Source organism: Eimeria necatrix, genomic scaffold, assembly GCF_000499385.1.
Source record: "Eimeria necatrix Houghton genomic scaffold, Enh_scaff97, whole genome shotgun sequence".
Taxonomy (NCBI): Eukaryota; Apicomplexa; class Conoidasida; order Eucoccidiorida; family Eimeriidae; genus Eimeria; species Eimeria necatrix.
In genome coordinates this window covers 1-21794 of record NW_013654763.1, presented here as the reverse complement: position 1 = coordinate 21794, position 21794 = coordinate 1, and the positions used below count along the sequence as shown (strand labels likewise).

The following is a 21794-nucleotide window of genomic DNA, read 5'->3' as shown; positions in this document are numbered from 1 at the left end:
TCACTCCTTCACAGCATCTTCGGAGTGCCTTTCAAGTATAACCCTGAGAAGGCAAGAAAACACAAGCGTGAATGGTTACTTTCATACCGCAGCCTTTGAAACTAGCCAACTAGATACAAGTAAAAAGTCAGATGATGGACATTAAACCTTAAAAATTGTCGGTTTACATGACCCACTTTGCTTTAAACTCCTCAGAGTTCCAGTCATACGAGGCAACGCCAGATTTCAGGAAACACATGAAGAGTGAGCGCATTATGTCAATTATGTCTTCTTTCACGATGTATCTGCACGGAAACAGCACCTTTTACTAAAGTGATTAACATGTTATGCCGTTGGGCATTAAATTGGTGTACGTTTGTGCCAAAATGTAAGGGAAGACTCCGCCACGGCCTGACTGACCCCTTGTTACCTCTGTCGTAGATGTGAAACAGCACTGCAAGCAAGACAAGAAAAGGACATCAGAGCAAAATAGCAAGGAACAGAGAGTCCTGTAAAAAGAAAAATAAAATGCATGTTGTGGTGAGCGTGAGCCACATAAGATGATCGAGAGAGATGTCCTTGAAACCCTTGCTGTTCAAACCCCACTCCCGAAACTCTGAGCCCTGATAATCTGCATGCTGCAGTAGTCTTACAAGTCAACCGCTGATGAGGCGTGCCTGCAGTACAGAGGACTCGACGCGATGACAAAAATCTCCATGCTCGCGTTAAGGAGCTTGTGAACGTAAACTTATCGGTGGACGCTTAACCCAAACCCAATGACTTTGACTTAACCCAGAACCCTTCAGCCTTTACCCTTTCATTTTTAGCTCTGAGCCCCGAACCATAAACTGAAAACCCGTAAATACTATTGCGGAACTGTCTAACATCAACACTAATGAATAACAAGCAGTAAAACATGAAAACATACGCCTCACCTCTTGTCCATATGCTGAGGAGGCGGACAAACTCCTCGAAACCGATCTCTATTCCTCTGTCCTGTGTCCTGTGCTGCCAAAAAAGACGAACGAATCTGTCGGCAAAGACAAAACTGCATGCGTTTGAAAGATTGAATAAGCCCAAAAGGCTCACAGCACTTAGTCCACCTTCTAGGGGCTTGCGCTCCCCCGCCTGTAGGCGGAACCCTGTTGCGGCATAAACACGAAAAAAAAAGTAGATCTGTTGTACGAGAGAAACCAAAGAATTTACAAAAATCGTGGTGTCCGTCACATGTGTTTGGGCCCTGTGCAGCAGCTATTACCACTGTAAAGAGCTTGAACTTCCTCCACAGAAACTGAAATCCGTAGCACATGGAAGCAGCAAAAGCATACAAAGCAAGAGCACTATTTTTAAAATGGAATAGTTGCTAGATACGCCTTTGTTTAAAAGAAATGAACAAAGCGGAGGAGTCTATTCGCTGCTTTGCTGCAAATTTTGTGCCGCATCTGTGACTGCATTGTAGTGCTAACCCAAAAATGCACACAGCGTAATCAGGGCGTGCCGTTGTTCATTCGCTTGTTGTTTCTCGTTTTGTTCATTCTGCGTCTCTTACAATGAGTCTGAAGAGCTAGGGACCTCAGCTCAGTCGTTGAAAATTTCAGTTTCTTCACGTCTACCCGACCCCTCATCATTTGCGGAAATGTCGCTTCTCTCATTTTGGCAGGACTTGCAGAAAAACTGAAAGAAAGGCACGCAAAAGGATTCACTATTGCGGATATATTGCTTCTTATAGCTGCCTGATGCGAGCCGTCAAGTAGTTCGAACATTCTGTTTCAGTCAAAGGTGCGTGAAAAGGTACAGCCATGTATTAGCTGGCAGGTAACAAAGAAGAATTTAGAAGCAGAACGGCTGCTTCATTTACGGTATTGAGTAACACGCTTAACATCTCTTGGATTTACACCCAAAAATAAGGGCTAACTCTATTGTTGTAGTCTTGTTTGTGGTTCACGGCCTAAAGTCTAGAGTTTAGAGGTAAATTGAGGGATTCAGAATGATGAACAGCAAAGCGACGGAGTACTGTTCGCTGTAAATGACAACAACGCTTTTATCTTTGAGTAAACTTCTACAGTCAAAATGTAATGTTTGTTTCTGCTTCTCTGCCGTGCCATTGTTGTTGTTCCTTGTATGCGCATAGCTTGCCTTGTGTGAGTCTATGGAGAGAGAATCTGCAATGTTCCACACTCACTCGCCGCCTGGTTTTGGGCCTCCTGTAGATCTAAATATTTCAGATTACATATTACAGCTGATGAAACTAATTTATTCTAATTCAGGCTCGTGTGTGTGGAGACTGACGAGACTTGAGACTGAGGCGGTGCCCAGGTGACCGTGGGGCTGTTAGCGCATGCGAGTTGCCTAATCCATCCAATGAAATGAGAAAGAAATGCATATTTGTTTTAGTTGAATATATTTCCTTTGCTTTTTAGGGTCCGTTTTTCAGTTATTTCACTGAGAGTCCTAACCCTGACCGTTTGCGGCTACGAAAGGTGCACCGAGAAACTCTTACCTGTCTCTCCTAGATCTTTACGAAGCCACCTAAGTTGGCGTTTGCATATAATTTAACCACAATTTTTGCAACTAAAACCTTGGGATTTGCAACAACGCATTGAGTTTCAAGAGCCCCCAAGCCCTAACTCAGGCACACAGCCTCAAACTACAACCATATCTTACACTAGATAAAGTGGACGCTAAGGGCGTAACTACGCGGCCTTCCATCCGAGAGTATGAGATTGAATATAAACCTGTGGCTGTTTAAATACTTTTACAGAGAACACACTGTACTGGAAAAGTTGAGTAAAGTTTAGGGTTAGTGTTTTCGAGCAGCGAATGTAGAGTTCAGGGCTCAAGAATATGTTTTGCATAGAGGGGTGCGTCTGTAGCTGCAGATAACGGCAGTTTCCTTGGTGCAAAGGCTGTGGAAAAGACAAATAACCATTTCTAATCGGAGTTCCAAGTGATCAGCATACACTCATGGAAAGAAATTACAGAATCTGAGTTCACACATTGATTCCAAACACTGGAGCATCGCTTCATGGGCTAAAAGGAGCAAGGTCAGTACCAGATCCGCCCTCGCGCATTTGCGTTTGCGTGCACTACGGGTCACTTTGTCTTCAAATAATATTTAATTTGCAATTCTCATTAATGCCTCGCTCTTTTTCACTCTTTCTCACCGTTTTTCAGAACGTTCCGCCGATAAGCACACGTCACAGTAGGCTGATCTTGCGGCCTGGCTGCAGCTGCTACTAATATGCCGCTGTTGCTGCTGTTGTTGTTGCTGCTGTTGCTGCTGCTGTGGCTGCTGCGTTTCCTTAGGCAGTGATTAGAACGTATGTGCTGCCCCTAAAATGCTTGCAAGTTCCAGCGGCAGCGGCAGGGACGGTGCCGGCAAACACTTACCAGGGGAAAACAGAATAGAGACAAATAGATCAGAATTAAAAAAAGTGGAGACAAACAGAGCAGAAACCCATGACAGCACTTGGTTGCTTTGGGAAGCCAGTGTGCTGGCGACCGCGTTAGATGAACACCGGCAAACCCGCATCAGAAGGTATTGTTCCCAAGCTGATATTTGCTCTATTTCGCAAAAAAGAAAGAATAAATACGAATAATGAGAGTGAAAAACCTGCAGAATGGTTATAGAAAACGCGTTTAAAGCCTGAATTACAATAAAGAGAAACAGAGCAGGCTATTGAACAGCGCGGCAAGACACGCAGAGGAAAAAATGGAACCTTCGAAGTACTGAATCCGTTTGAGAGGCCCGTGAAAGATTTAAAAGCAGAAATTCTTGTTTGTACCATTATGGGATAACTAGATTACTAAATTAGTGGCAGGCGTTGGCAAGTTTAGCCGAGATGGCATTCAAGTGGCAGCAGTACAACTCAAGACTAGGCTTACTGCTGGTTGTATTCTGACAGAAATCAACCAAAAGAATCAGGCTTCAACAAATGCATGCGCGCTGTTCCAGGGAGTTCCCCGAATTCGGCCCGTGGGCCTTCGCCTCCTCTCCCGATGACACAAAACAGCAGCAAGCCGACTTGCGCCTCTTTATCAACATGTGTCTTTACTTGCTGAAGCTGCTTGGCTGTGCCATACCTCCACTAGACCCAGAAGATCTTCAAGCTGCATGCAAAGCAATAGGTAAGCAGCCCTGCAAACCCCAGGGGCCCCCGCGTGCTTCTGGAGCACTCTAGGGGGCCCCTTGAAACACTACCCGGCCATGGCACTAAGAGGCAACAGGGACCTGTTGGAGGCCCCCAAGGGGCTTCCAAGCTGCATAAAGGCTGTGGAAACTCGGGGAATGTTTACAAGGTCCAAATAGTCCAGCACGAAGTATAGAGAGGGCCAGTTGGAGCCTTGGGGGCCCCTAGAGTGTTCCTGGGGCCCCCGTAGGCGATATGCTGTAGGCACTAGTAGCAAAAGGACTCCTTCTTTGCCTTCACAATATTCTGGAAAGCAAAAAGCTTCCACTTTGTGAGTTGCTGCTTCTCAGAGGTGTCTCTTGTAAAGCTGGAGGCCCCCATGGCGTTGTCTGCAAATGAGATTTTCAGGGTGAGGATTCCGCATAGAAAACAAAACCCTTAACTAAGCCTTGAGGACTCAACCTTATACCCTAAGCCCTAATTTCAGAACACTACTTCCAAAGTCTCGATTATATTTTCTTTGGATGTGTCAGTGGGTGGCGTTCAGGCCCAGGGAGGGCAGGCGAGCCTGCTGCTATACTGGCTGCTGCAGAAGGTGGGCATGCTGCGCTGCAGCAGCAGCAGCAGCAGCAGCAGCAGCAGCGCAGTGAAGGGCTAGGGTTTGGGGTGTCTGCACAGGCTTTGCAAAGGGGCCCCTGCAAAGGGGCCTAATAAAGCGATTAGAGTTGACAAAAGATGAAATCTTATTTGCTGCTTTTTGCTGCTGCTTGTGGGGTGGCGGCAGCGCAGCTCGCAAAGCGCTGCCGTCTTTCTTTCTCCCCTTCCGCGTGCTTCACAGCTCGCGCGTCAGCAGCAGCGGAGGCAGCAAGTACAGCAACGCCAGCAGCAGCAGCAGCAGCAGCAGCAGCAGCAGCAGCAGCTACTAAAGAACAGGCCGCAGCAGCTCAACAGCACACTCCGGTACACATACGCCACATTGTGAAGACCATTCCTTTTCCCCGGAAAATATGAAGCAACAGTATAACATGTTTTTCTATGATTGCTGCTGTTCAAACTTTGCAAAGAAGGACAAAAGAAAGGGCCCGTGGCTTTTCATGATCAAATAAATGCAAATTTTTGCATTCCTGTTTTTTCTCTAGGCAAAGGACACAAAACATGCAGGGAGCAGCACTGCAGCAGGCAGCGCTCCACCGGACGAATTCGATGAAGTACAACTCACCATCTAGGGTTTAGGGTTTAGGGTTTAGGGTTTAGGGTTTGCCCTCGCCATTGCTAAGACCTTAGTAAGGACTTCATCCTTCAAAATGGACTTGAGCTGCTGTGCTGCAGGTCAGCGAAGAAGACCTGCAGAGGGCCCAAGAGGCCCTTTGGGCCTCCGCTGCTGCTGCTGCTGTGAGGGGGCCCCCCAGCAGCACGGGGGGCCCCCCACTAGGCCTGATATGGCGGCAGCAGCAGCGGAGCCTGCAAGCTAAACAGGCAGAGCTGCAGGGTCTGCGGCGAAGACTGGAAACCCTTTTGCCCCGGCTAGTTGAAGAAGCAGAGGCCCTTTTGGGGGCCCTCAGGCAGAGGGAAGCTGCAGCCTGCAGGGCGTTTCCAGACCTGGTGAGGTGTACGTACACCCCAGCGCTGCATACGCTCTCACGTCTGCAAAACTGCATGCATGCGCGGGTGTACGTACACCCTGTCTTGGGTGTACGTACACCTCAGCGCTTCGCGAGTTCCCTGTTATGCATGGCTCTAAATGCAGGGTGACACACGTGTTCTTAGGTGTACGTACACCTCATCTACAATAAGCACAATAAAATACAATTCAAAATAAAGAATGTGGGGGCCCTCCGCAGTGTGGGTTTTTGCTGGGCTTGATGTGTGTGCGCAGTTCCCCCAGCTGCAAGTGGCGCTGCAGCAGCAAGCAGCAGCAGCAGAGAAGCAGCAGCAGCTGCAGGCTGAGCTGCAGTCTCTCAAACTCGTGCTGCAGCAGAACGAGAAGAAAGTCAAAGAAGCCACAGAGGCACTTGAGGAAGCCACCAACCTTAGGGTCACTTCCAGACCCAAAGCCTCGCTTGCCAACACTATTGCAGCTCTGAAGGCGAGCACAAACCCTAAACCCTAAACCCTAAACCCTAAGCGCTAAAAGCAAACATGCAAGCTGCTTCCAGCTGTTTGCTGGCAGGTAAAGAGTGATGGCTTCTTCCCTTTTCCCCTCTCTTGCATGGCCTAGAGGGGCAGGCTGCTCTGCTGTTGCTGCTGCTGCCACTGCTGCTGCTGCCGCGGCTGCTGCTGCTGTGTGCAGGCTGAGCTGAAGCAGCTTGACGTCCGCGCTGCAATACTGAGGCATGCGGCGATGCACGTGAGTTTCGGGAGTTGCATGCAGCATTTCGGGGCTTTTTAAAAGTGTTGACAGTTCCCCTCAGAGCCCCAGCAGAAGCAAACTGTTACGCTGATCTTTGGGCACAGCTGCAGCAACTAAACTAATTAGTGGATAATTGAAATAAAGAAGAACGAGAAAATAATGAGCTCGCACGCATGCAAGGCTGAGGTGTACAGACACCTGGGCGCTCTGCAGCCATAAAGAAACACATGCGCACAAGGCAGCTTCTTGCATGCGCATAAATGCAAATAAATCAGCGTTTAAAAATAAAGATCTGGCATATATATAAATATAGATATATATGTATAAGCATAAATATAAACGCATGCAGCCCCAAATTTTCTCTGCTTGTGCCCCCTAAACAGGCTCCGCCAGACCCCACTGCGGAGGCTGCAGAGGAAGTCGAAGAGATACCAATTCTAGACTGAGACCTGAACCCCAGAGCCGGCCAGCAGCAGCAGCAGCAGCAACAGCAGCAACAGCAGCAGCAGCACACGCAGCAACTGCAGCAGCAGGCGTCCTCGTCTCAAGTGGATCACTGCAGATGTCCTGCTCAAAGGAGGCTTCAGGCCTATCCTGTGGCTATTCCCCAATTTAGGGTTTAGGGTTTGGGGAATCGGGCCAAGCTGGTATTTCCCGGAGAGCCCATAGGAACCTCGGAAACTCTAAGGCTTCTTTTGAACGCTTTTGTAAACCCTAAAGCTTAAACCCTAAACCCCAAACCCTAATCCATACACGCCACCGAGCAAGGGCCTGCAGCAAAGAATTAGGGGAGCTGCGATGAAGTGCACTAATGGGCCGGCCACAACTGGGCCTCCCTTCTGCTGCTGCTGCTGCTGTGTTGCTGTTGCTGCTGCTGCTGCTTTTGCTGCTGGGGAGACTACAGCTTTTGCTGCACCTCTTTTCAAATCCCCAGTTGTGAATTTCACGCTATGGCCAGAAGCCTCGCCAAGTAATTCCCGGCTGGCCGGCCACAATGAGACCTAAACCCTAAACCCTAAACCCTAAACCCTAAAGCCTGAGCTTTGTGAGGCAATCAGGCCACGAAAACGAATGCGAGGAATTGATATACGTGGAGTCAAAGAAATGCAGCTCTACTTGCAAACGAACTGCACATGCAAATATGCACTTCTCTGTACAGGTATTGATGCACACATATACAAATGGATTTATAAACATGCACATGGATATATATATATATATATACATATATATATAATATTTATACGTTTATATATATATATTATACATGAATAAGAGTATGCATGCCTTCATATTGTACAGACTCTCTACAGAACCTGAAACACAGACCCGATTTGCATTCCGAAGAAACTGTAAACCCTAAGCCGCGACGCAAACCCTAAACCCTGATAATCAAACCCTAAAACGTAGTTTATGAACCCTAAACCCTAATTTTCAAACCCTAAAACCTAAACACCCTCTGGCGCTCCCCTGCGGGCAACGTGCAGACACAGAACACTAGAGCTTTTGCAGATTTTCGTTTGGTTCCTTTTAAAGCCACTTCAACCCAAAAGGGTTTGCAATTTAGATAAAGAAACAGAAAAAATGAAATAAAAATTGTTCTGCCTTCCCCATGTTTTCACAAAAGACAACTCTTTGTGTCTTGCCTGAGGCGAGAACAAGAGTTTCAAATCTCGTTGACTCCAGGCCCCGAGACCCAAACCCTAAACCCTAAACCCTAAACCCTAAACCTCAGGCAGCCACGAGAAACAAGCCCTGCCCTTTTGCTCTTTGAGCCTGTGAGTTTCAAGGCACGAAACGAGCAGCAAACGCCGACGCAGCAAATCCGCGAAAACAGAAGGAAGCAGCAGCAGGAAGCAGCAAAACCCTGCGAGTGAGGGCTGGAACTTGACGAGAAATGAGGGGGGAAGGGTTTGAGACAAACCCTAAACCCTAAACCCTAGCTAGCAAGCCGAGAGGAAGATGCTCGGGCTCCCAGTGGGAACCCAGCCCCCTCAACACCAGCCCCAGCGGCCCACGCCTTGCCTATCCTTCTTTAAAAATGACTTGCAGGTTTAGAAAGGTATTTAAATTGATAAATGCATTTATTTTAATTCCAATTCCTCCCATTCTTCGGGCCCTGTGGCTTGCCCGCCGCGAGTTCTGCCCGCAGCCGTTGTCCGGCTGCAGCAGCGCCTCATGTAGACCGTCCTTCCCACTGCAGAGTATGAGCCCCAAACCCTAAACCCTAAACCCTAAACCCTAGAAGGGCCCTGAGGGCCCTTTGCCGGCCGCAGCGGGGCTCCCAGGAAGCACTCCAAACCCCCAGGATTCCCCTCTTGTCTTCTCTTGCTTGCTAGGGTTTAGGGTTTGGGCCCCTCCCGCGCCTTCTGTTGCGCTGCGCGAAATGGGCGGGCTCGGGCTGCTGCCCCTGCTGCTGCTGTGGGGCCCCACAGCAGCAGCAGCAGCAGCAGCAGCAGCAGCAGCAGCGTACACCGAAACCAATGTGTACGACTTGCTGGGCCCCAGCTGGGTCTCCAAGGCCGAGGCCCCGCTGCTTGTGGGGCCCCCCTCTGCTGCTGCTTCTTATGTGGGCCCCTATTCCTTCTACACCGAGAGTGGGGAGGCCCCAGAGGGGCCCCCCTCCTCCACGGCGTTAGACTCCGCGAGTTCCAACGCCTCCTCTGCTGCTGCTGCTGCTGCTGCTGCTGCTGCTGCTGCTGCTCCCAAGCGGCAGCTCAACCGCCTTTTGCTGCTGCAGCTTTGCGTCTTGGTTGCCTTCGGCTCCATAATGTTCTTAGTGGGTGCAAACTCGGGAAAGGGGGGCCCCCGAAAGGGTTTGTCGAAGAGCGGGGCCCCCGAGGGGGCCCCCGGGGGCCCCTGGGGGGCCCCCGGGGCCCCCGAGGGCCCCGACGGCCCGGGTTCCCCCCAGGGGGCCCCCCAGGGGGCCCCCCAGGGGGCCCCCGAGCTCGCGAGGGGCCCCAAAGAAGACCCGCAGACTGTGCAGGCCTTCGCTGTTGCAGAACAGTTTGACCAAACAAGTCTTTACAAAATAATTACTGCAGCAGAACAGCTGCTGCTGTTCCTGCAGCCTGTGGGGTTGGAAGCAGAAGCAGCACAGCTGCTGCGGCAGGCGCAGGCGACGGAGGCGGACCTGCAGCTGCTGCTGGAGGCGAGCGCGCAGCAGCAGCAGCAGCAGCAGCAGCAGCAACAGCAGCAGCAGCAGCAGCAGCAGCAGCAGCAGCAGCAGGTGGCTGCTGCTGCGCGGCGGCTGCTGAAGGACAACTCTGGAGAACTGGGGGAACTTGCTGCTGCTGTGGAAGCCAACGTGAGGAAAGTAACAGCAGAAAAGTGCATGCAAGTTTTTGGATATGAAAAGTTTTTGAGAGAAAGTTATGAAGCAGCTTTGGTGGCTTACGGCAGCGAGGGTTTAGGGTTTGCGTCGCTGCAGCAGCACCTGCTGAGCTGCTCAGCAGCAGCAACGCAGCAGAGTCTGCTGCTGCAGCAGGAGCGCGCGGCGCTGCAGCAGCGCAGGCAGCAGCTGCCCAGGACCCTCGCCGACGCTGCTGCTGCGCTCAACGCTGCTGCAGCAGCAGCAGCAAGAGTGCAAGTTGCTGCAGCACGAGCAGCAGACTTGCTCGAAAGTGGCATGCAAGGCCTCGACTTGTTGACAAGTCAGTACTTGGAAGAAGTGCAGCAGCTGAAGCGGCAGCTGGACTGCATGCGCAGGCGGGTGAAGCAGGCCACAGCAGCAACACCAGCAGCAGCAGCAGCAGCAGCAGCAGCAGCAGCGCCGGCGGCGCAGCCCACCGACGCCCAGGCCGCGCCCGCGGACAGCCCCGCCCACCCCCAGCAGCAGCAGCAGCAGCAGCAGCAGCAGCAGCGGCAGCAGCAGCGGGGGCAGCGGAAGCGGCAGTCGCTGCTGCAGGCGCGGCTGGAAGCAGCAGCAGAGAAGCTGGAGCTGCTGCGGGACCTCGTCTTGGCCGTCAAAAACCCTTACAGTCCTTCCCCCATGAGAGAAACTCTCAAAGAAGTTCTCGAGACAAAAGGAGCTCTTCAGCGCGAAGTCTTCGAGCTCAGCGAGACCCTGGACTCCCTCATTGAGCTCCAGGAGTCCAGCGACGCCTGACAGCAGCAGCAGCAGCAGCAGCAGCAGCAGCAGCAGCAGCAGCAGCAGCAGCTCGTCGTCGTCGCGGCGGCGACGGCGGCAGCAGCGGGCGCCCGCGCCGCAACACGCTGCGCGGCGAGCAGAGCCCCAGGGCTTTGCTGCGCTTTTGTTTTTGGTAGCTGCTGCTGCTGCTGCTGCTGCTGCTGCAGCAGCAGCAGCTAGCTGGGGCTCCTGCGGCGAGGAGGAGCGAGCAGCAGCAGCAGCTGCAGACTGCAGCAGCAGGGGTCGCCAGGGGCGCGGGATCGGCGGGATCGCATCTGCGGGATCGGGATCGAGACCGACATAGACTTGGAGTAAATGCAGTGCACGGGGTGTACGTACACCTCAAAGTGTGGGGTGGGAGTGTCTTTTTGCTGCTGCTTCCTCTGCCGGGAATTCAGCAGCTGCGACTCTTTGTAATGGCTTTTAATGCTTTTAAAAAAGATTTTGAAAGAACTTGGCGAAGGGGGCCAAGTGATATTTGTGCTGCTGCAGCGCCGCTGCTGCTGCTGCGGGTGCAGCAGCAGCAGCAGACGCAGCAGCAGCAACACCAGCGGACGCCTTTCTGGCCCCTGGCGAAATGGCACGTAGGCAAAGACCCGAGCGTCTGCGAAGGCAGCAGCAGCAGCAGCAGCAGCAGCAGCAGTGCGGGTCCCGATGCAGCGGCAGGAGCAGCAGCAGCAGCTGCTGCTGCTGCTGCTGCTGCAGATGCAGCAGAAAACCCTGAGGTCCCGACGCCTCGGACCAAAGCAGCGGGCAGGCCTTTCTCACTCTGCCTAAATTTCATTTAGGTATTTTAATTCTTTTGTTGCTGCGAATCTTTTTGTAAAACGAGATTCAAAAGTGGCTTCGTTCTGTTCCCTGTGAAGTGTACGTACACCTGAGCGCTTTCGATGCACTGGAGGTGTATAGACAGTGCATGAGAACAACCCAAGTGCAATCTTGAGAAATTTGATGTAAATTATTTCCATTTGGTGCATTTAATTTACATTTGCGGAATATAATTCACATGTTACACTTGTAAGTATTTTATATATGTTGTGCTCCGTGTGCCCGTCCGGGTGTACGTACACCCCAGGGTCAAGCGCATGCACTTTTCGCCCGCTTTTTGCCGCGCTTGCAGTGTTAACTTGCGTGAAGAATATAAATAAAGATTGTATATGTCTGCATGCTTCAGCAGCAAGTCTTTGGACTGCAGATCTGATCTCACTCTTCCATGTACGTGTCTGTACACCCCACCTGCTCAGGGCCCACAGCCCCACAGTTCTTCGCATTAATGCTTTAGGAATTCCGCGTGCGTAAACAGGTCTTTGCATGCATGCGCGGACCTGTCCACGCATGCGTGCATGCATGCATGGGTGCATGCATGCATGCAAGCACCCGTGCATGCATGCAAGCATGCATGCATGCAGGCACCCGTGCGTGCATGCATGCAAGCACCCATGCATGCATGCATGCAAGCATGCATGCAGGTGTGCATGCGTCAACGCTGCACAAGCATTTAAAGTCGCTCCATCCAGTCAGAGTAGTGCACGCAAAGGCTCCCCTTCCCGCCGTATTGCGGCCAGCTAGCCACAGCTAGCCATAGCCAGCCACGGCTAGCCACGGCTAGCCATAGATAGCCACAGCTAGCCATAGATAGCCACAGCTAGCCAGAGCTAGCCACGGCTGGCCCGACGCGCAACGCCCAGCTCACTACAACTAACTACCGTGGGGCTCGCCCCACAAAGCCACGGCTAGCCAGCGCAGCTAGCCAAAAGCTAGCCAGCGCAGCTAGCCGTGGGGGGGCTGCGACTCTGTGCTGCTGCTGAGGCTTGCTAAAGGTGCAGCAAAACAGCAAAACGAAATGCATTGGGGGCTGGCTGCTGCCAAGTAGGCCCAGTTGCTTTCAGTTGCAGAAAAGAAAAGTCAGTGACCTGTCTCTCCTTGGGAGACAAAAGCCCCAAAGGGCCCCAAGGCCCGCTGGGGCTCTCACGCCACACTGCATGCATGCACTAGTTGCATGCATGAGGTACCTGCATGCGTGCATGCGCGCCAGGTAGCGCATGCATCTGAGAGCTGCATTGGGTGCATGCACGCATGCATGCACATATGCATGCATGCATGCGCATATGCATGCATGCATGCATGCATGCATGCACGTAGGTGAGCAAAAGAAGAGAGTTGCCAGGGTCAGGGGCATGCACGTAAGCTCCAGTGTGCACGCATGCTAGAGCCGCAGCAAAAGCATGCATGACGCATGCATGCATGCATGCATGCATGCATGCGTGCATGCATGCATTTGTGCATGCGTGCATGCATGCATGCATGCATGCGTGCATGCATGCATGCATTTGTGCATGCGCCTATCCCTGTTCCTCGTGTGTGCAGGGCTTCTGACGCTGCTACAGCAGGCTTGCCCAGCCGGGGCGGGGGCATTCAAACCCATTCATTCAAACCCTAAACCCGCGCGCAGCCCCTAAACCCTAAACCCTAAACCCTAAACCCTAATGCCGGCCCACGTTCTGCCCCTTGGGCAACCGCACTATGTGAATGTCAATAGGCGGAATCTTGTCTGAGGGGCTCCAGCTCTCGATGAGATCTGAAGACGCAAAAACAAACATTGAACGGCGCTGAGGTGTACAGACACCTCGTGAGGCTGAGGTGTACAGACACCTCGTGAAACTGAGGTGTACAGACACCTCGTGGGGCTGAGGTGTACAGACACCTCGTGAAGCTCTCCAAAAGGCTGAGGAGGTGTCTAGACACCCCAGAGCGCAAATAGGTGAAATATTCAGAAAAAAGAAATAAAAAAGAAAAGGAAATAAAGAGAAAAAATCAAAAAGTTGCATCGGAAGAGCGCAGCCACCATTTCTGCTCCTAGAATGCGGTGTACAGACACTGGAACTTCCTGTGGGTCGAGCCAGAAGGACGAAAAGAGAAAAAAGCAAAAGAGGAGACAAACAATAAAAAGAAAAAGAAAAATAAGAAAAAATAAAAATATAAAAAATAAAAATAAAAATAAAAAAAGAACACCTACACTCGCTCGTCTCCTGGGGGGGAACTCCCTCGAAGTACAAAAGAGCTCTTTCAAATAAACCAATCAGGTTCTCCTTTTCCTGCAGCAGCAGCAGCAGAGATAGCAGCAGCAGCAGCGGTTGCAGCAGCAGCAGCAGCAATTGCAGCAGCAGCGACTGCAACAGCAGCAATAGCAGCAGCAGCAGCAGTGGTCGAAGCAGCAACAACAGCAACGGCAACAGTAGCAGCAACAGCAGCGAAGATAGCAGCAACAGCAGCTGTGGCAGTCACAGCAGCAGCAGCAGCAGTGGGAGCAGCAGCAGTAGGAGCAGCAGCAGCGGGCAGTTATAGCAGCAGCAATGACAGCAGCAGCAGCAGGAGTGACACCAGCAGCAGCAACAGTGGCAGCCGCAGCAGCAGCAGCTAAGGGCATAAAGAGAAACACAGAAGCAAACAGCGACGGAGACAGACAAACGGGGAGACAAAACCCTAAACCCTAAACCCTAAACCCTAAACCCTAAACCCTAAACCCTAAACCCTTACCTGCTGAGAGTACCTCTTGGGCAGCACCACGCGCTCCAGGCCCTGCAGCGCAGCCGCAACAAATAAAAACTTTACATAAAACACTAATTATTAAACAAGTTTAGATTTATGAAAATATAAACAAATCCATTAAATACATTTCATTTAATTCCAAACTTATTAAACCTCCTAAAGGCTGCTGCTGCAGCAAAATGGTCCCACATGGGGCCCCAACGAGGGGCCCCTTGGGGCCCCTTTTGGGGGCCCCCAGGGGGCCCCTTGTGGAACCATTGGGGGCCCCTCTGGGGGCCCCTAGGGGGCTCCTTCGGAACCCCTTTGGGGCCACTCTTGGGGCCCCTTGGTGCCCCCTCAAGAGCCCCTTTGGGGGCCCCTGGGGGGCCCCGGGGGGCCCCTAGGGGCCCCCGTGAGAGCCCCTTGAGGGCCCCTGGGGGGCCCCTGGGGGGCCCCGGGGGGCCCCTGGGGGGCCCCGGGGGGCCCCCGGGGGGCCCCGGGGGGCCCCTGGGGGGCCCCTGGGGGGCCCCCTTGAGGGGGTTAGTGGGTACTTACTCGGAAGTCGAGAGTGACGAGATAGACGTGGCCGTCGGCAGCAGAATAGGCTGCTTGTTTTGCTGCAGCAAAAGTAGAAAAAGAAATAAATAAATAAATAAATAAATAAATAAATAAATAAATAAATAAATAAATAAAAATAATTGAAACAAAATGAAACAATTAAAGATAATTTGGAAGAATTAAAAAGACTTTGAGGCAGTTCAAAGAAGCAAAAGGAAAGAGAAGTCTGCTGCTGTTGGCAGCAAAAAAGAAGAAAAACAAGAAGATCCAAAATTAAAAAATAAAACAAATTAAAAATAAAATAAATCAAAAATAAAATAAATTAAAATAAAATAAATTAAAATTAAATTAAAAGTACTTTTTGTCTTCTTTCTTATTTGCTGCTGACTTACGTTTGAACCAACGCGCCTGACGAGACATCTTCAAAGTCAGCTCCTGCAGCAGCAGCAGCAGCAGCAGCAGCAGCAGCAGCAGCAGCACATGCGTCACTCTCAGCCCCACACGCCCTCCACGCTGCAGCCCCCGTAGCAGCAACAGCAGCAGCAGCAGCAGCAGCAGCAGCAGCCTTGACTGCTGCTCCCCCAACCTGGTGCATGCAGATGGCCCTGGAGGCCCCCTGCTGCTTCTGCTGCTGCTTCTGCTGCTGCTGCTTCTGCTGCTGCTGCTGCTGCTGCGTAGACCTTTCTGCGTGTCGCGATTGGGGTTTTCAGCAACGCTAGGGTTTAGGGTTTAGGGTTTAGGGCTGCGCACGAAGGCGAGGGTTTCGGGCGTGGGCCTCGCTAGGGTTTAGGGCGCCTGGAGGCGTCAGGGTTTAGGGTTTAGGGTTTAGGGTTTAGGGTTTAGGGTTTACGTCTGGGGTGTAGCGCCTGGCGCGGGCTCTGGCGACATAAATGAAAACAAGAAAAGTGGAAAGAAGAGCTAAAAGAGCATTAGCTGTACAGACAGCTGAGAGGCCCTTCTTGTGTCTTTGCTGCTGCCGCTGCTGCTTCGCCTGCCGCATCATCAGCAGCAGCGGGGAGGGGCCCCACTCTCCTGCTGCTGAGCTGCGGCTGCTCAGTTCTGCTGCTGCTGCTGCTGCTGCTGCTGCTGCTGCTGCTGCTGCGGGGGGCTGCTGCACGGCGACTGCAGCAGCGGCGTCTTCCGCGCCCGGGGCCGCTGCGGGCTGCTGCGCTGCTGCTGCGCCCTCTGCTGCTGCTGCTGCTGCTGCTGTCAGCGACAGACACAGCGGCGTCAGCGGCAGCAGCAACGCCTGCAGCAGCAGCTGCTGCAGCAGCAGCTGCTGCAGCAGCAGCACCCTGCTTCTCGGTCCGCGCCGGCCCCACATCTCCGATACCACATGAGGCCCCTCCGATGGCGGTGCTGCTGCTGCTGCTGCTCTTGCTGCCGCTGCCCCTGCTGCTGCTGCTGCTGCTGCTGCCCTTGCTGCTGCTGCGGCGGCAGATCGAGCGCTCCACAGCTGCCCTGCTGCTGCTGCTGTCCGGTGGGCCGCCCAGCTGCAGCAGCAGCAGCAGCAGCAGCAGCTCCTAAGTGCAGCGAAGCAACTGCTGGCGAACCAAGCAGCAGCAGCAGCAGCAGGGGCCTGCAGCAGCAAGGAAGCTGCAGCAGTGGCGCAGATCGCAGCAGCAGCAGAGCCGCTGGCTGCTGCTGCAGCAGCAGAAGACCCAGGGGCCCCAAAGCTGGACTTTAGGGTTTTAAAAACACCTTTTTTAACTATTAAACTCCAAGGGGGGCCCCCAAGGCCTAGCCTTCAGGGGTTAAGACAAAGAAGCAGCAGCACGGGGGCCCCCAGCTGCTGCTGGGAAGTAGCAGTAGCAGCAGCTCGTGCTTCGCCGCTGCAGCAACTAGTGGTTTTTAAAAATAACTCAAGAAAACAAACAAAAAGGAAACCTAACTCAGGGTTTAGGGTTTACAGATTAGGGTTTAGGGTTTAGGGTTTAGGAACCGCGCAGGGAGGCCAGACCTCCGTGGCTCTCCCAAGTCCCCAAGCAGCCCCAGGCCATCGATCAAGGGCCCTAGACCCTAAACCCTAAACCCTAAACCCTAAACCCTAAACCCTAAACCCTAAACTCTGTACCTGAAACTCTGAACAGTAAACCCTAAAACGGAAACCCTAAACCCTAGACTCTGAACGCGAAACCCGACGCCCTGGACCTTCAACCCTAGTCTGTAAACCCTGACCGCAAACGCTAAACCCTAAACCCTAAACCCTAAACCCTACACATTTAAAGCTTGGCCCTCAGATTTAAGCTCTGAACACTAAACCCTAAACGTCGAACCCCAAAAGGCTCTACACTCTACGCCTTTGACTCTAAACCCTAAACCCTAACCCTAAACCCTAAACCCTTAACCCCAATTTTTAAACTTTAAACGCAGAGCCGCGAGCCCAACGCACTAAACCCTAAACTCCTAGCTACTCGGCGCTCTACCCTAAACCCTAAACCCTAACCCTAAACCCTAAACCCTAAACCCTAAACCCTAAACCCCAAAGCAGCGTATTGGCTAGTCTGTGGCTTGATAAGCAACTAATATTACTTCATGTTTCATCTTTTTGGCATCTCAAAGAAGAAAAAAAAAACTCAAAACAAATTTATGGAATGACTCATAAAGCCACCAGCCAGCTGTACATACATCGCAATCAAAAGCCACAAAGTTAGGCCAAGGGGGCAGGACCCACAGGGGGCCCCCAGGGGCCCCCAGGGGGCCCCAGGGGGCCCCAGGGGGCCCCCTGGGGCCCCTCGCGGCACTAGGGGGCCCCTGGGGGCCCCTCTGTGGGTCCAGAGACCCTCAAAGGCCTTGGGGGCACCCCCAAGGTACACAGGAGGGGCCCCAAGAGGCCCCCAGGCTGGAGATGCATCTAAAAGGGTTCCCAGGGGTCCTCATGGGACAGCTTAGGGGCCCCTGGGGGCCCCCAGGGGCCCCCACACTTAAGGCCGCCATCTTGGGGGCTCTCAGGGCTTTTGCCTTCTAGAAAGGCCCCCAGGGATCTCAGGGGCCTCCCTGGGGGCCCCAGAGCTCCCTTGGGGCCCTAGGGGCCCCAGGGGCCCCCTGAGGCCCCCTGGGGCCCCTTGGGGCCCCCTGGGGCCCTCTGAGGCCCCAGGGGCCCCTCTAGGGGGCTTCCAGGGGCCCCCAGGACCGCCATTGCCCTTTGGTGGATTAAAGAGCTTCTATTCATTGATTTATATAAGTGTTAAATAGCCCCAGCTAGCCACAGCTAGCTAGCCACAGCTAGCTAGCCACAGCTAGCTACAGCTAGCCACAGCTAGCCGCCAAAGATCTGGCCACGGGATCTACTGCTGCAGCTGCTGCTGCTGCTGCAGTCCGTGCTAAAGAACTCCATGCTACTGCAGCAGCTGCTGATGCTGCTGCTGCTTGTCGCAGCCGCTGCTGTTGCAGCTACTGCTGCTGCAGCGGCTGCTGCAGCGGCTGCTGCAGCTGCAGCTGCTGAGCTCTTCAAACCAGGCTGTGGGCGCGAGGGTTTACTCGTCAACACTTCAGCAACAAACCCTAAACCCTAAACCCTAAACCCTAAACCCTAATTTGCCAAGGGCCTTCAGTTGTTGGTGGCTGAGCTACAGCACCACCCATTAACAGCGAATGTAACAATCTGCAGCAGTTGTACGTGAACCCTAAACCCTAAACCCTAAACCCTAAACCCTAAACCCTAAACCCTAAAACCCAGTAACAGAAGCAGAAGCCAAGGAACACTGCGCCCCAGGGTCTTGAGGGTTTAGTATTTGTGAATTAGGGTTTAGGGTTTGTAGCCTAGAGAAGGGGGCCCCTCAATACAACGTTTCAAATATGGGGGCCCCCCATAGAGGCTCACTTCCTGGGGGGCCCCCCTGCAGGGGCTCCTGTAGGGGCTCCTACAGGGGCCCCCTTGAAGAAACCCTCTTGAAGTGGGGCCCCCTAGAAGCGCAGAGGGGCCCCTTGGGGGCCCCAAGGGGCCCCTAAGGGCCCTCAGCGCTCCGGAAGACCCCATGGGGGCCCCCATGAGCTTTTTGCGTTCTTGGGGCCCCCAAGGGGCCCTGTACCCTTTCCGTACCCCTGGGGCCCCCTGTGCGGGGCCCCTCTCCTGGGGACCCCAAGGGGCCCCCAAACAAGCTATCCGAGGGGGCCCCAAGACACCCCCAAGGGGGCCCCTCGGGCACCCCAAGGGGTCCCCTAGGGGCCCCCGAGGGGCCCCATTGGGGCCCCTGAGGGGCCCCTCAGAGGCCGCTGAGGAGCCCCCAAGAGGCCTCTGAAGGGCCCGTGAGGGGCCCCTGAGGGGCCCCCAAGAGGCCCCTGAAGGGCCCGTGAGGGGCCCCTGAGGGGCCCCCAAGAGGCCCCTGAAGGGCCCGTGAGAGGCCCCTGAGGGGCCCCTGAAGGGCCCCTGAGGGGCCCCTGAGGGGCCCCCAAGAGGCCCCTGAGGGGCCCCTGAGGGGCCCCTGAGGGGCCCCCAAAGGTGATAGTTAGTAAGTTTTGAAAGTAATGGTGGTTTGTTGGTCTATGCCGAAGTAGAAATCGCTGGACAAGAAAAGAGATAAAGTGAAAATTTCGCCTGTCTCCTCAGGGGCTGAAAAGCTGTGGGCAAAAGGAGACAGTCGAATTTTTGAATATTAAAAAAAAGAAATAAAAGAAATAAAAGAAATAAAAGAAATAAAGAAATAAAAGAAATAAAAGAAATAAAAGGAATAAAAGAAATAAAAGAAATAAAAGAAATAAAAGAAATAAAGAAGTAAAAGAAATCAAAGAAAAGAAAGGAAATAAAAGAAATAAAGGAACATTAAATGGAGATAAAACGAAAAGAAAAAGACAAAAAGAAACGAAGTAGATTCAAGAAAGAAAAGAGAAAAAAGTTAAAAAAACAAAATAAATTTAAAAAATAAAAAAGAAAAAAGATAAAAGGAGACAAATAGAAACAAAAAGAGACAAAAAGGGAGAAAAAAGGGCTGCGGAGCGGCAAATAGACGAAAAGAGAAACCCTAAACCCTAAACCCTAAACCCTAAACCCTAAACCCTACTCTAGAGTCAACTGCGTGCGCCCAAGGGGCTTCAGGCGCACGCGGCGCAGCGCCACCAGTTCATCTGCTGCCTCATCAGCATCCCCCAGTATCACGAACCTGCAGCACAAACCCTAAACCCTAAACCCTAAACCCTAAACCCTAAACCCTAAACCCTGAACTTTGCGGTCTAGACGAGAGCTGGTGGTCTTGAGTCTGCAATGCCGCAGAGGGCACAGCAGAGTCGCGAAAACACCAATTAAACCCATAACCCTAAACCCTAAACCCTAAACCCTAAACCCTAAACCCTAAACCCTTTGGGTGTTACCAGCTAGAGCTGGGGCCCCCCCTGGCCACAGAAGAACCTTCTGCTGCAGGTCCCAAAGCCTTCAGGTGTACCTCCAGCTGCAGATCTGCTGCTGCAGGCACGAGGTAAGCCCGCGTGGGCTCTCCTGAGGGCCAGCAGCAGCAGCAGCAGCAGCAGCAGCAGCAGCAGCAGCAGCAGGAGATACACGTAAGGCTCTGCATGCAGCCAAGTAAGGTAAGTGCAACAGCTGCAGCGCCCACAGCGAAAGCCACGAGAATAAGAGCTGCAGCAGCAGGTCCTACTGCAGCAGCAGCAGCAGCAGGACCAACTGCAGCAGCAGCAGCAGCAGCAGCAGTAGCAGCAGCAGCAGGGGACAGTACCATCTGGCCCTTTAATGACTTGTGGCTCTAGCCGATTGAAGACAACCTCTTCCTCCACCGCTGCTGCGTCTTCGCCTTCTGCTGCTGCTGCTGCTGCTCCTTCGTCTTCTGCTGCTGCTGCTCCGTCTTCTGCTGCTGCTGCTGTGTCTGCTGCAGCAGCAGCAGCAGCATAAAGGAAGTACCGCATGCGGACTCTGGGTATTCTAGAAAGAACTGAAATTACTTCCTGACTTTCTTTTGAACTGAGGCCAGCTCTCTCCAGAGCCGGAGACGGCGAACGACACTCTAGCAGCTGCGCGCAAACCCTAAACCCTAAACCCTAAACCCTAAACCCTAAACCCTAAACCCTAAACCCTAAACCCTGAGCCAAGCACTATCGGCGTGACCGCCACGCTGCGTTCCAGCGACCCTAGACCCTAAACCCTCAACTTCTGCCCAAACCCCAAATCCCCAATTCCCAACCTAAACCCTAAACCCTAAACCCTAAACCCTAAACCCTAAACCCTGAAGCGAGGCCCCTGGCGCACGTGGGCAAGGGAGAGCAGCCCTTGCTGCTGCAGTGCTGCTGCTGCTTCGTCTGTTATGTGCGGCAGCCAAAAGAGGCTGCTGCGGGCGGGATGTGTTGCAGCACGGAGGCACTGCAGCAGCAGCAAAGTGTACAGCGCGTGCTGCAGCTGCGCCTCTTCAGCAGCAACATCAACCATTGCCTGCAGCAGCACCCACACGCCCAAACCCTAAACCCTAAACCCTAAACCCTAAACCCTAAAGGCCCCACAGCGAGCTCAGGGGAGCACATACAGAAACGCAGCAGCAGCAGCAGCAGCAGCAAGCGACCGACGTATCATCAGCAGCAGCAGAAGCAGCCAGCCATAGCAGCAGCAACATGATTGCTGTTTCTCAAACAGAGCTCCAAATGACGGTCGTTTCCTCGCGACGACTAGCAGCAGCCACTGCTGCACTAGCAGCAGCAGCAGCACCACCCAGCAGCCTCAGCAGCAGCAGCAGCAGCAGCAGCAACACCCCCCCAGCAGCCTCAGCAGCAGCAGCAGCAGCAGCAGCAGCAGCAGCAGGAGACCTGTATGATGCGCATGGAGTTGTCGAGGGCGCTTTTGAGGTCAGTGTTGTAATCTGTGATTGGCAAAGGCCTTTTGAAGAGCCGCGCCTGCAGCAGCAAAAAGGTCTTCGTGTGGGGAGACTCGAAAGTTTCGTCGGAGACGGGAAAGGGACAAATCTGAGACAACTCCTGGTTGTGGATCTCCTCGTTGTGTCTGCAGCAGCAGCAGCAGCAGCAGCAGCAGCAGAAGCGCGAGCTGGCCGCAAGAAGCAGCAGTGGAGCGAGCAAATGCGGCGTTCGAGCGAGCAGCAGAGCAGTTCAGCAGCAGCAGCAGCAGCAGCAGCAGCAGCAGCAGCAGCAGCAGCAGCAGCAGCAGCAGCAGCAGCAGCAGCAGCAGCAG

The 21794-nt window shown here is 53.1% G+C and overlaps 7 protein-coding genes across 7 annotated transcripts; 4 read left to right on the top strand and 3 right to left on the bottom strand.

The window, feature by feature from the left end:
• Nucleotides 1-1631, bottom strand: ENH_00085040 (hypothetical protein, conserved; the record flags this gene model as incomplete). The annotated part of the gene is made up of 4 exons (XM_013583538.1): nt 1-43; nt 400-433; nt 915-1121; nt 1529-1631. The coding sequence occupies 4 exons, from the start codon at nt 1629-1631 to the stop codon at nt 1-3; spliced, it is 387 nt and encodes a 128-aa protein (XP_013438992.1).
• A 2283-nt stretch (nt 1632-3914) lies between these two features.
• Nucleotides 3915-4305, top strand: ENH_00085030 (hypothetical protein, conserved; the record flags this gene model as incomplete). Its single annotated transcript, XM_013583537.1, has 2 exons — nt 3915-4107; nt 4181-4305. The coding sequence occupies 2 exons, from the start codon at nt 3915-3917 to the stop codon at nt 4303-4305; spliced, it is 318 nt and encodes a 105-aa protein (XP_013438991.1).
• A 539-nt stretch (nt 4306-4844) lies between these two features.
• On the top strand, nt 4845-6219 carry ENH_00085020 (hypothetical protein, conserved; the record flags this gene model as incomplete). The annotated part of the gene is made up of 4 exons (XM_013583536.1): nt 4845-5069; nt 5249-5317; nt 5439-5711; nt 5986-6219. 4 exons carry the CDS (start codon nt 4845-4847, stop codon nt 6217-6219), a joined length of 801 nt encoding a protein of 266 aa, XP_013438990.1.
• Nucleotides 6220-8845: 2626 nt separating this feature from the next.
• On the top strand, nt 8846-10567 carry ENH_00085010 (hypothetical protein, conserved; the record flags this gene model as incomplete). Its single annotated transcript, XM_013583535.1, has 1 exon — nt 8846-10567. One exon carries the CDS (start codon nt 8846-8848, stop codon nt 10565-10567), a length of 1722 nt encoding a protein of 573 aa, XP_013438989.1.
• A 2504-nt stretch (nt 10568-13071) lies between these two features.
• ENH_00085000 (hypothetical protein, conserved) lies at nt 13072-15998 on the bottom strand (the record flags this gene model as incomplete). Its single annotated transcript, XM_013583534.1, has 6 exons — nt 13072-13166; nt 13605-13683; nt 14126-14167; nt 14672-14733; nt 15067-15109; nt 15525-15998. The coding sequence occupies 6 exons, from the start codon at nt 15996-15998 to the stop codon at nt 13072-13074; spliced, it is 795 nt and encodes a 264-aa protein (XP_013438988.1).
• Nucleotides 15999-19670: 3672 nt separating this feature from the next.
• On the bottom strand, nt 19671-21044 carry ENH_00084990 (activating signal cointegrator 1 complex subunit 3, putative; the record flags this gene model as incomplete). The annotated part of the gene is made up of 4 exons (XM_013583533.1): nt 19671-19773; nt 19982-20105; nt 20341-20632; nt 20844-21044. 4 exons carry the CDS (start codon nt 21042-21044, stop codon nt 19671-19673), a joined length of 720 nt encoding a protein of 239 aa, XP_013438987.1.
• A 209-nt stretch (nt 21045-21253) lies between these two features.
• ENH_00084980 (hypothetical protein) lies at nt 21254-21794 on the top strand (the record flags this gene model as incomplete). The annotated part of the gene is made up of 1 exon (XM_013583532.1): nt 21254-21794. A coding segment is annotated over one exon (541 nt), but the record flags the coding sequence as incomplete, so codon positions are not given.